The following is a 14,287-nucleotide window of genomic DNA, read 5'->3' on the forward strand; positions in this document are numbered from 1 at the left end:
CAATCAAATAGTTAAATTTTCATCGAAAGGAATGAATTTGTTACTAATAAATACCAGCCAAAATTAGAACAGTTTAAATGTTAGAAAATAAATGTTCTACCAAAAAAAAGACGGATTTTCAACAAATACCTGCATTTTCACCTTGAATTAAATTTTTAGTAAAACAAATTTAATTCTAAGTAAGAAAAAACTAGTTTTCAACCAAAAACATCAATTTTCAAACGAATGTTTGAATTTTTATAGAAATTTCAAACTAATATAGGAATTAATTAATTATAATTTAAAAGTAATATACTCAGATTAAATTGTCCCAAAAATTCGAATTTCCCATAAAATGCAGGAATTTAAAACAAAATATTTGAATTTTCAACTAGGAAGAGAAATTTTGCACCAAATATGTACGAGTTAAATTTTCAGCAAAAAAAAATAATTTTCAACAAAATAATTAAATTTTGAACAAGGAAAAAGTTTTTTCTACTAAAGTGGCATATCATTAGGCAAATAAATGAATTTTTAATCAAGTAGTTCAATTTTCAACGAAAAAGGATAAATTCTCATCGAAAAACGTGATATTTGATATTTCAACCCAAAAGAATTTTGATTGTATACCAAAAATAGTTCAATTCACCAAAAAAAACATGAATTTTCAACAAAAGAGTATGAATTCTCAATAAAAAAAAAATTAATTTCAAACCAAATAGGTTTTCCTTGAAATTTCCTGGCTTTCTGCAGTTACCTGATCTGTAGCAACTCTGTCATTTATGGGTTACACCCGTTCCTACACAATTTTATTGTACACAAAATATATTGTACACAAAATATATTGTACACAATTTTACTGATCATATTTTTCCTACGCAAAACTGTTTCTACACAAAATTTTTCCTACACACATAAATTGAAAAAACTGATTGATCATTTATTACCTTCGTATTTATAAAATTAGTTGAATGTTTACTAATTGAGATGCATAGAAGTGTCGTGCATTTTGAAACCAATTGTTGAAAAGAATCGTTTTAAAAATACAAAATTTACTTTTTCTGAAAAACATTTATTAGTTTCTTTACTCTTATTTTTATCATGATTTCATGACCATTTTTAAAAATTATTTTTTTATTTTTGAGCTTTTCATTTATTTCGAAATTTGTTTCTGGTGTTTCAGTAAGGTATACGTACTTTACGTTATTCAGAGTGTAGAAGATAAATCTTAAAAATATATTTTCTATGGCTCTTACATAGTTATAATCGCAAAAGTTTTCTTGAGAAAAAATATTCATATATACTAAAATTTTGCATTAAAAAATATACTTACAGTGATATTAAGTATTGGTGATACAGGCGCTATACACTAAAAAACTGTAAACAACATTATCGCAATTAAATTGTCTAAACCCAAAATTTTAAATATTTTTCCAATGTAAAGAATTTCATGTAGAATATATTTTGTGCAGGAAAAATATTACACATTATATTTTTTTGTACAATGTTTAGAGACTATTTTGATAATAAAATATTACTATTTAATTCAGTGTAGAATATACATACATTGTGTAGAAAATATTTTGTGCTAGAATAAAATAATACTATTAAACAATATAAAATTATGTGTAGGAAATCTTTTGCGTAGGAAAAATGTTGTGTAGAAAAAGTTTCGTGTAGGAAAAATATAACAGTATTAAATTATGTGTAGGAAATATTTTGTGTAAAAAATATTTTGTTCAGGAAAAAAATAAAAGTATTTAACAATATTAAATTCTGTGCAGGAAAAATTTTGTTTAGAAAAAGTTTTGCCTGGGAAAAATATGATTAGTATACTTGTGTACAATATATTTTGTGTAGAATAAAATTGTGTAGGAACAGCATTTTCCCGTAATTTATAAAAGTATATGTTTATTTCGCTCTAGAATGTTTTCCTCAAAATATATACATTAATTATTTTCCTATCCCGCAATTTTTATCTTTTTCAATTTTTCTATTTCCCCCAAATGTAGATCAAACAGGAACAAATAAAATATTGAACAAGAGACATTGTTTAAATGTATTTATTGTTCTTTTATGTCATAAACGAAGTTTGGATAATTCCACAACTTTATACAGGCTGATTCTGAGGAAGCATTTGACAAAGAGGCATAGAAATTCTCCTTTCTCCTATTTTACATTAGATGTTCGTCTTAGAGTAAAGTTTCAGCAACTAAAAGACCTTTCGCAAGTATACATACAAAGGGTAACTTTGAGTGCGAGTATTGTTCAATACAAACTTTTATTCTCAATCAAGGTGTTACTAAATTACTCGCAATTACAACTGTATGTATTATAAATGTGGCACTCGTAGTTAACAAATCACTAAAATATTCGTTCGCGCTCATTTTCTCGCTGAAACAATTCACTCTGACAATTTAACCCTCTCAGTCTACACTGGGTATAATATACCCGGACGATATTTTCAGCTCGCTATATACTTTCTTCAGTTTTGTGAAAAAATCTATAGTAATATTTCTAATTCATCTTACTAAGTTTAGAGTAATTATTTTTGGTAGACTTTCAGCAATAATTTAAAAAAAGAAAATTGCCAAAGCGTTAATTAGAATCAAAGATATTGAAGTCTAGGCTGAGAGGGTTAAGGTTCTTATATTACAAAGTAGGTACAGAGTGGTGTAGCCGAGACCCGACACTTTAAATTCCTAAATTTCAACCCGAAATATATTGCATTTTCAACAAAATAGTTTCATAACACAAGAGATGAATTTTCAGCATAAAAACGCAAATTTCCGAACAAATTAATTAATTTTTAAACAAATAGTTGTATGAACAACGAAACATATGATCTTTCCAGTAAATATACAAGTTTTCCAAAAAAAGAGTTAAAGATTTAACCAAATAGTACAAATTTAAAGGCAAAAAAACGATTTTTTCAAAGAAAGCTTTTTAACAAAGCTACTTTTTACAAAGAAAAATAAATTTTCAATAAAAAAGGATGAATTTTTAATAAAATAGTTCGATTTTTGAGCAAAAATGATGACTAGTAAATTCTGAAATTTCACAAAAATAATTTTTTTTTTTTTTAATAAATAAATTTCTTAAAACAATTAAATTTCTTTAGAGCTAATACATTAGAACTCAACCAAATATTTGAATTTTCAAAGCAAAAAGGCAAATTCTTTAGAAGACAGTTGAATTTTTCATCAAGAAAGTACATTTTCAACCAAGAAAGCTGACTCTTTAACCATGAAAGATGAATTTTCAACAAACGAGCAACGTTTTTAAGCTAAAAAGTCGAATTTTTTTAGAAAACAGTGGACTTTTAAATCGGAAAAGATGAGTTTTCAACAAAAAAAGATAATTTTCAATCAAGAAAGACGAATTTTTGACAAGCAAAGTTGAACTTTCAACAAAGAAGAATAATTTTCTAACCCAAAGGGAGAAATTTTTAACAAAAAAATATTTTTTTACCGAATAGTAGAATTTTCAACAAAGAAATTAAATTTCTATTAAACAAGATTAATTTTTTAAACAAAAAGACCATTTTTCAACAAAATAAATAAATTTTTCACCAAATATTTGAATTTTTAGCGTATAGAATGTACAGTATGAATTTTCAATCAAGAATGGAATAGTTACATTTTCAGATCAAAATTCTGACAAAAAATATAACTTTGATAAAAAAAAGGAATTTTCAAAAAATGGTTAAATTTTCAACCAAAAAGAAGAATTTCCCACAAAGAAGATTAATGTTCTATAAAAAGAGACGAATCGCGAACTTATCCAATAGAAAAAATAAAGTTTTAATAAGACATGGAATAGTTAAATTTACAGATAAAAATATTTCTTAGTAAAAGATTAGAATTTTCAACCAAGTTATTAAATTTTCAACCAAAAAGGTGAATTTTTGACCAAGAAGATTAATTTTCTACCAAAAAGTCGAATTTTGAAAAAAAAAACAGAGGAATATTCAACAAAATTATTCCACTTTAAACTCAAAAGGCGAATTATCTACAACAAAAAAATGATTTTTTAACTCATAAGTATAATTTTTTAACCAAAAAGTTTAATTTTTAACTAAATAGTTTAATTTTATACTAAATTGTTGAGTTTTTAAGGCAACAAGCAGAATTTTCTACAAAATAGTAGAATTTTTAACATAAAAGATCATTTAAAAGCAAATAGTTTAATTTTCAATTTCAAGTTTAATACCTTAATAAAAAAAAAATATTTTTTTCACAAAGTAATTCAGCTTGAAGTTGAATAATCGACTATTGAATCATAAAAAATGAATTCTCAAAGAATCACGTGACAGTTGAAATTTCAACAAAATAGTTGAGTTTCTAACCAAAAAGAAGACATTTTCAACCAAAAAATTAAACTTTCAACTAAAAAAGATACATTTTTAACCAAACAGTCGAATTTTTAATTGAAAAATATCAAATTTTTACCAATAATGGAATGGTCTACTTGTGATGTAAAAAAATGTCTTTTCGGCCATAAAAATAATTATCATCCGAATAGTTAAATTTTCGACTAAAAAGATGAACCTGCAACTAAAAAAAATGAAGTTTTAAGAATCTAGTCTAATTTTTTATTTTAAAAATGACTTTCTAATCATATATTTGCATTTTCTACAAAATAATTCAATTTCCAATTAAATAATTTAATTTTTAACCAAGGGAGATAAATTCCGAACCAATCAAAATATAATAGTAGCCTTTTCAATAAAAAAAACTGGTAACCTAAAATATACAAAAGCACTGCCAGGTCTCTTTTTTTAGGACCACACCACTGCACATGAAGGAAGAAAGAAAGCTTTTTCATTAGCATTAGATAAGGACCCATTCACAAATTACGTAAAACTTTTGGGAAGAAAAAAGTGAATCTTTCGAATTTCGTTCTTAAATTCCTAGATTTCCTGGTTAGAATTTAAAAAAAGGCTTTACGTAATTTGTGTGCGTACATCTATCTACTTCTAACCATATATTATATAAATACTTAGCAATTATCTTAGTTACCTAGTAAACTGTAATATCACTATCTGTCTTGTCGTTCGGTGTAGCTTACGATCGTATTTATTTTATGCTGCCACAAGAAACTTTGCCTCTTTGACTGTACAGTTGTACAAATTGAGTGTTTAAGACAACTAAAATTAGGAATAACGGGAGGTAATTGCGTTTCTAAAAAAAGATTTTGATCTTTTTGAGTAATGGAATGTTTTAAAATAGTATTTTGACGTGAAAAAATCTGAAGGTTCTGTCTCTGCTGCTGAAAAGCACAAAAAACTGTAGCTGACGAGCCTTGTCAGCAAAGAACGTTTTCGAGTCTTGGCAGCAAGATCACTGTCGTGTATTGGCAACAAAGAGTGCTGACAAACCTTGGAAGTAAAGAAAGTTTTCGAGCCTTGGCAGCAAGAGCGCTACCGAGACTCGGCAGCTAAAGTGCTGCCAAGACTCGGCGGAACCTTTTCATTTCGACACCTCGATTTGTTCAGTAAGTTCTTTTTGCTCGTTTCGCATAAGATTATACACTAAGTCATGATAAACGTAAAACATAAAATGTGGTTCTTCGAGTTAAAATAAAACGTGAAACACTGAAAGTAATTGCAGGGTTTCAGAATAAAATTGGTAAAACTCTCAAACTCTTTGAGCAAGAAAAAACTAAATATTTGCTTAAAGTAAGAACATTATTCATTTTTATACTCATTGATGGTTTCTTGAGCAAGTAATATCCACGGATATTTTTATAAGGGTGTATTACATTCTCGGTAATTCTCCTGAATAACGTTCGAAACATACAGACATTTTTTATGTCGAGAAAAATATCTAGGTTTGGATTTCATCAATACTTTCATAATTACCTTTTCTTGTTCTGCTATGGAGGAATAATTTGCACGCACTAAGAAAATAAATAGAAATTAAATTCTTTGATTCAAAATCACGTACGCTAAACAATGACAAAAAGGGGGAAATTTTGCATTCATATAACACTAAAAATTCATTCAACTACTTCAATAAAGGATTCTTTATTTCTAATTAAGTACGATTCTGTAAACTAATTCCAAAATACGACTTTCTTTCGGAAATCTGTGTTTTGATAGGTCTGCACAATTTTCTGAATCATGGAACTTACGAAGTAGAGCCGTAACTAGAGGGCGCAATTACACAAACAAACAAATATAGAAAAAAGATTTGAAAGTTTTTGAAAGTTTTGAAGAAATTTTAAGAATGATTACAAATTTTTAGTTAATTCATATATTTAAAATTAATTGTTTTCTGAAAAGAGATCTTTGGGAAAAAGTTTAAATAAACATAATTTTAATTTATAGCTCCATCTAGTCTGAAAAGACATTCAGAATTTCGGTTGTTCTCATTATTTCAGTTTAAAGAAAATGATTCATATTTCTCGCTTAAAATTTCTCAGAATGATGTAATTTTGAACATTTACAAAATTAAACGAATCATTTTTCAATTTATGAAAATTTAGAATTTCAAATTTTGCAATTTAACGCTATTAATCCAAAAATGTTCAATTTAAAAGGGTTAAAAGGTTCCATTTGATACGGGTCGATTTTTAGCGCCTAAATAAGCATTTTCTGGTTAAATAGTCCTGATTGACTTCTTTAATTTTATTTCAAGAAATTAAAAAATTTCAAAAGATTTCGTAATACACGGTTCGAAAGAAATAAAAAAATTATATAAAATACAAGGAATAAATTTGATTAATTATTGATTAATTATTATTAATTATATTGATTAATTCATAAATTTCAATACATTTTTAAAATATTCCGAAAGATTTAAAGAGATTCTAAAAGATTTCAAGGAATTTGAAGAAATTTAAAGCAATTTTTAAAGCCTTTCAATGATTTTATACGATTTGAAGCAAATTTTAGAAATTTTAAAGCACTTTAAAAAATCCTTAAGCATTTGACAATATTTCCAAATATTTCAAATTATTTCAAGATATTTTGAGGGACTTTTAATTTTTTTATTAATTTTTCCAGGGATTTCAAAAAGTTGAAAGGATTTTACAAAATTTCAAGGAATTATAAAAGTTTTTACAGGATTTTAAAAGTGTTCAAAGAAATGTCAAAAATTTTAAAACATTTCGAAGGATTTAAAAAGATTAGAAAAGATATCTTAAGATTTTACAGAGATTAAAAAAGTTTTAATGGATTTTAAAATATTTTAAAAGACTTTTAAATTTTTTTAGACCAAAATTTCACGAAATGCTAAGAAATTCTAAAAAAATTTAAAGGATTTCAACGGTCTTTGAAGAATTTCTTTAGATTCTAGAGAATTAAAAAAAATCATCAAGATTCCAAATTTTCAAGAACATTAGTTTATCTTAGCGCTTTATGCCTGAAATCTTTATTTTTATTAATAAATTATTAGATTTCGAAAATGAAATTTTTTAAACTATTTAAGTTTTTCTGTTTTATCAGCATTTTTTACCGGAAATTTACGTTTTTAAACAAAAATCATCATAATTTGAAGGTTCATAATTGATGAACAATTTTAAATTACACTGACGATTTAAATAAAAAATTGGCAATTTAGAACGAAAAATCATATTTAAAAAAAGATTCTGAATCATTAAAAAAAATTTTATCATGTTAGTTTTTTTGTCAGAAAATCCGTATTTTTAATTTTTTAAATTTTAGATTATAAAGAATATTTACAACTTTTCAAAAATGTTGCTTATGATGGCGTTTTACACTTGAAAACGGTTATTTTAAACTAAAATAATGAAATTTCAAAGATTGACAATTACAAACCATTTTATGTTAAGTTATTTATTATTTAAAAATTTTTTAATATTTTTAATAAAAAATTATTAGATTTCATAATTCAATAAATCATTCAAATCATTATACTTTGAGCAAGATTAAGAATCTTTGAACAATTTTTGATCAATTTTCCAGAGTTTTAAATGTAACGTTTGAAAATTAATCTGTTGTGAAAAATCACGAAACTTCAAAATACCATTTTCAACTATTGAAAGTTCAAGAATAAAGCAAATTTTGTATTAAAAACAAATTAAAAATTAAATAAGAAACCAAAAATAATCTAATTTATGGATTTCTAGAGAAGTTTAAGGAATGAAATGATTTCAAGGAGTCACATAATTTAAAGAGAAATACAAATATTTTAAGGGATTTCCACAAATTTAAAGGGATTTAAAAAAATTTTGAGTATTTTTTAAGATCAGATAAAATATTTGAAAAGTGACATGGAACTATTTTCAAAATTTATGCTACTTTTATCATTATTTTTAATTATTCAATCGAGTCCAAAGCCTGTCATTTCAACTTTGAAATTGTTTAAATATTTTAAATAAAATTCACTAACAAGGTTAGTTACGGCAAACAAAGTTAGTTAGTGTCTCTTAAAAAGAAATTTGTTTTAATCTTTAAATTTTAACATTTTAAATTTAAATTTAAATTCCCTAAAATATATAGAAATTCTTCCAAGACCGTTGAAATCATTTAACATTTTTAGAATGCCTAAACATTTCCTGAAATCTTTTTAAATTCTTTAAAAGTTTTTGAAATCCTTGGAAATATTTGCAATAAATTTAAGTCTTTTAAAATATTTCTAAATCCATTAAAACTTTTTTAATTTCCGTGAATTCTTAAGGAATCTTTTCTAATCTCTTTAAATCCTTCAAAATGCTTTGAAATATTTGGGATTTCTTTGAACACTTTTAAAATTCTTTAAAAACTTTTATAATTCCTTGAAATTTGGTGAAATCCTTTAAACTTCTTTAAAACTGTTTGAAGGCCTTGGAAATCTTTATAACAGAATTAAAAGTCATTCAAAATCGCTTGAAGTCTTTTAAAATCTTATAAAATTTCTCAAAATATTTTAAAATATTTTGAAATATTCTGAAATCGATTAGGAAATATTTGAATTCCGTAAAATCCTTTGAAATATATGAAATTCTTCGGATTCGTGTAAAATTATAATTCAATGAATCATTAAAATTATTATAATTTGAGCAAGATTAAGAATCTTTCAACAATTTTGGTTCAATTTAACAGCGTTTGAGATGTAACTTTTAATAATTAAACTATTCAAAAATGTTGACAAGTGCGAAAAATATAAAATTTACAACACTTTATACAAGAATTTAATAAAATCGATTTTTTCGAAAATAATATAGGTTTAAAAATAATTTTTGTAACTTAATTTTAGTGTTTTTCGTATTTTCCATTTTTTAGACAACAGATACTGTAAAATAAAAAAAAATCCGATGCAATATCAATTTTACATTTTAATTTCAAAATTAACTAAAAATAATCTAATTTACACATTTCTAGAGAAGTTTAGGGAATGAAATGATTTCAACGAGTCACATAATTTCAAGAGAAATACAAATATTTTAAGGGATTTCCACAAATTTCAAGGGATTTAAACAAATTTTGAGTATTTTTTAGGATCAGATAAAATATTTGAAAAATGGCATGGAACTATTTTCAAAATTTATGCTACTTTTAGCATTATTTTTAATTATTTAATCGACTCTAAAGCCTGTAATTTCAACTTTGAAATTGTTTAAATATTTTTAATAATATGCACTAAAAAGGCTAGTTACGGTTCTCTTAGTAATAAATTTGTTTTAATCTTTAAAATTTAACAGTATTAAAATAACTGGATATTTCCGGACCTACCGATTTTCTAATGGAAAGTTACTTTTTTTGAATCGTTGATCGTTAAAAGTAAATCTTTATCGTTATATTATTATGATAGGTAGCAACTCCACAAATAAAATTATTGAATTAAAATGAAGTATAATTTTTACGAAGGGTAATGGTAACGAATAACTTTCTATTTCAAAATGAAAATTCAATAACGATAACGATTTACTTTTTCTTTAGGTAACTTGTAACGAAAATTATACTTTTTTTCATTACTTTCTTTGTAAAATAAAAAATAATTAAGTCCCTTAAGTAAAGAATTACCGATCACAGCCTGTACTCGGATTTTACGATACATATATCTGATATGTAATGTATTTGTGGGGGTAAGATGGATGTGTAGGTGTGAATTCAAGAATCTGAGAAGGTTATATATTAAAAAACGAAAGTGGAAGCAAATTTTTCATATCAAAATTTAAAATTATTGACAAGGTCAATTCTAAAAAAAAATTATTAAACACTACTACATTATCTCTACATCTATTCATTAAAAATATAATCTGATAGTTTCTTTGGCACCCTACAAAAAAAATGTACAATATTATGAAAATAATGCTGAAAAACGTTTAAAACATGAAAGAGGGTTCCAATAGACAAAATCTTTAACAAATTGCATTAAAAATATATAAATCTAGTCTAAAACTATTTTTCTGGATTTGTTCGTCAAAGGAAATTCTCCCTCGGCCCGTTAAGATTAAGTATCTTTTTGGCAAACAAGTCACCGCATTAAAAAAATATGCGAATACGTTAAACGAATTCAGCAGCCAGGCGAATACTCTACTCCTCTAGCTACATAATTTTTACCAGCTTCTTTTCCATATGTCTACAATACAAAAAACTAGTGTCTTAAATAACAAAGTGCTATAACACGCGCACAAAGTCTCACGAAAATCCTAAAATCGTGCCACGTATGCTATCACATAAACGAACAGAAGAATTTTAGGATTAAATTGATTATTTAGTGTGAAATTGAAGTTGAAAATTCAAAAAAAATTTCCAAAAGATTTTAAGAAAAATTACAATCCACAGACAGATTTTTTTGGACGGGATTTTTACCCGATCCAAGGCTGCCATCAGCTAGGCTGAGGAGGCGTCAGCCTCACCAGGAGCCAGGTGTACAATTTTGGTTTCTGTTTGTCGACAAGCTGGTACTTCAAATTGCTCAGGCCGTCAGTGGTAAATCTCTTTTTCCCCGTTTTCAGAAACTCGTATCTGTGTTAAACGGAAATAAATTAATTATCATCAGGTTTAGAAATATAAAATTACGTGACAAAGGGAGAAAGGCAGCGATTCCCGACGAGGGTGAAAGGTTGCCGCGCGAGCGAAGCGCGGGCGGCATTCACATGAGGCGAGAAATTGCCTCTCCCCTTTTCACATACTATATTTTTCACAACAACCGGGCTCAAAGTTAGGCTTTTGTTTACGATATGGACGGCCAAATAAAGTCACAAAGTCATAGAAAATCATACAATCAAAAATATGGAGCATATAGAGTTCTGAGCCGGTTATATTTCTTTGAGAACCATAACGAGAAAGAGAATATTACCGAGAATATAACCGAAACATACATTCTTTGAGAATTTTTGAGAATCTCAGAATTTATCTTAATTAATAAAAAATTGCATTTTTCTTTATTTTTTCGCTTGAAAATTCAACTCTCTTTTTGAAAGCTTGTCTTTTTTATTTTAAAGTTTACCTGCTTTATCAGAAATTTATATTTTTGTGTTGAAAAATGAACTAATATATATTCTGGATGAAAGTTCCACTTATAAAAAAATTGTTTTTTTTTTATTACAAATTCATCTTGTGTTAGTACAAAATTGATCTTTTTTGGATAAAAATTCAACTATTTGGTAGAGAATTCAACAATTTTGTTAAAAATTCATTCTTTTTGGTTGAGAAAATTCATATTTTTGGATTGAAAATTCAATCTTTTTCGTAGCAACTTATTTTTTTGTTACAAAAATTCAATTTTTGATTTTATTGAGTTAACTGGAATCTTCTTTGGATGAAAACTCAACTTTTTTCTAATAAATAATTCTTCTGCTATAATATAAATTTCATATTTTTTGATAAAAATACAACTATCATTTTTTTGTAATTGATCTTTTTGATTTAAAACTTCATCTTTTACAAAAGAAATTTCATGTTTTTGTATGAAAATGCAACTTTTTGGTTAAAAATAGTTCTTCTTTGATTGATAATGAAACTAATTTGTTTAAAACATTTGGTTGAATCGCTTTGTTAAGAAATCCCTGTTTTTGTTAAAGATTTATATTTCAAGTAGAAAAGTTATCTCGTTGTTTAAAAGTTTAATCATGTTGTTATAAATTAATCCTTTTTAATCAAAAATTCAACTACTTTGGTTAAACTTAAACTAAATTGTGAAATCTTCTCATTGAAGGCTTATGTCTGCTTGAAAATTTAACTGTTTAGTGGAAAATACTTCTTTTTTTGGTTAGAATTTATTTTTTAACCGAAAATAGAACTTTTCCATTTTTTAAGATTGATATTTTTTAGTTGAAAATTCGCGTTTTTTTTTGTAACAAAATTATTTTTTAGTTTGAAATTTCTTATTTTTTTGTGTAAAAATGCATCAGTTTCGTGGAAAATGAATTTTTTGTTGAACAGCTTTTTTTTGAACATTACTTTTAGGAATCAATATTTAAAAATCGATTCTGCTTTTTTTGGAATATCACGCATCCTTATTGTTATTATTATTATAATTAAACCACTAAGCGTATTTAAAAAAAATCTGATTTAAGAATAGATAATTTAAGACAGATTAATCGGAAAAGTCGAATCGTTACTTTTAGGAATCGATTCTTAAGAATCAATTCTGTTTTTTTTCGATTATCACGCATCCTTGTTGTTATTATTACAATTAAACCATTGAGCATATTTGTTTAAAATTCAATTTAAGAATAGATCAGTTAAGAGAGATTAATCGCAAAAGTTGAATCGTCACTTTTCGGAATCGATTTTTGAGAATCGATTCTTATTTCCGGACATTCACTCATTTTTTTTATGGAAATTAAAAAAAGTTGTACAACATTTTAAAAGGTGTCGTAAGATTTCCAAAGATTTGAAGCAATTAAAAAAAATAATTATTTGTAATTGCCGATTCAAAATCAGTATTTTTTTAATTCGATTCAAAGATGGATTGTTTGCGATCGATTAATCGAAAAAGTCAAATCGTCACTTTTACGAATTGATTTTTAAGGACCGATTCTATTTTTTTAGTATCGCGCCCCCTTATTGTTATTATTATTAATATTATTATTATTATATCATTGAGCGTATTATTTTTTTATCCGATTTAAGAATGGATCATTTGAGATCAATTAATCAGAAAATTTGAATCGTTACTTTTAGAAATCTATTCTTATTTTTGGAGATTCGCTAATTTTTTTTAAAGGAATTAAAAAAAATTACAAAATTTTAAAAGATGTAAAATTTTCAAAGATTTGAAGCAATTTAAAAAATAAATTATTTGCTATTGTCGATTCGCAATAAGTGTTTTTTTAATTCGATTCAAAAACGGATTGTTTCAGATCGATTAAAAGAAAAAGTTGAATCGATTTTTAAGGATCAATTCAGTTTTTTCTAGTATCGCGCACCCTTATTGTTATTATTATTATTAATGTTATTATTATATCTTTGAGCGTATTATTTTTTTATTCAATGAGAGAATGAATAATTCGAGTTCAATTAATCGGAAAATTTGAATCGTTACTTTTAGGAGTCGATTTTACAAAATCGATTCTGTTTCCAAGGATTTTACGAAATTTCAACAAATTTTAATGGATTTTAAAGGAATGCATAAGATTTCCAAATTTTTCAAAGGCTTTTACGGAATAATGACCAATTTTAAGAGTCTTTAATGGATTTCGAAAGATTTCGAAGGAATTTTAATTTGTTTACAAAGATTTCCAAGGATTTCAAAAAATTTGAAGTTTTTTTAGATTCTAAAGGATTTTAGGAAATTAAAAAAAAAGTAGCACTTTTTAAGGATGTCATAAGATTTCCAAAGATTTAAGGCCATTTAACAAATAAACTATTTGTTATTGCCGATTTAAAATAAGTATTTAAAAAAAATTCTATTCAAGAATGTATTGTTTGCGATCTATGAATCGGAAAATTCGAATCGCCCATCCTTAAACTATCATTTAGAATTAGATTCTAGAGATCGTAAAATATTGGAGATGATGAGCTCACCTCTTTGGATTGGCCTTCTCTTTCTTGTGCGAGAGCATCTTGTAGCGAGCTACATTTGCCGGATAACGTGAAATGTGAAGGCCACGAGCTTTTATGCGATTTGCCATATCATCGTCTTCTCCACCCCATCCCCAAAACACGTTGCTGAACCCATTTACAAGTCGGAAGTGTTCTCGGGTCATAGCTGAGACCCCTCCAAAAAGGTCGGCGTACGGTAATCTGATGCAAAACAAATTTATTATTATTATCATTATTATCATTATTATTATTATAAAAACATTCCAGTGTTGAAATGTTGTCACAGGCTTATACTGCCCAACATGTCGAAGGCATTTTTGGTTAGAGTTGGATTTTTTTTTATTTGATCATTTTTGCACGGGGCTG

At 26.0% G+C, this 14,287-nt stretch overlaps 1 protein-coding gene across 1 annotated transcript in view; it reads right to left on the minus strand.

Annotated features, from left to right (window-relative positions):
- Positions 1–9,471: 9,471 nt before the first annotated feature.
- The window catches only part of LOC117180777 (beta-1,4-N-acetylgalactosaminyltransferase bre-4-like), a 250,704-nt gene continuing 245,888 nt past the window's right edge, over positions 9,472–14,287 (minus strand). The window contains exons 6-7 of the mRNA XM_033373279.1: positions 13,904–14,122; positions 9,472–10,897 (exon numbers count right to left, since the gene is read on the minus strand). Coding sequence (XP_033229170.1) covers positions 10,759–10,897; positions 13,904–14,122 — 358 coding nt within the window. The 3' untranslated portion in view covers positions 9,472–10,758. The remainder of the gene's footprint in view (positions 10,898–13,903; positions 14,123–14,287) is intronic.

The sequence above is a fragment of the Belonocnema kinseyi genome, chromosome 9 (genome assembly GCF_010883055.1).
Source record: "Belonocnema kinseyi isolate 2016_QV_RU_SX_M_011 chromosome 9, B_treatae_v1, whole genome shotgun sequence".
In the NCBI taxonomy this organism is placed as follows: domain Eukaryota; kingdom Metazoa; phylum Arthropoda; class Insecta; order Hymenoptera; family Cynipidae; genus Belonocnema; species Belonocnema kinseyi.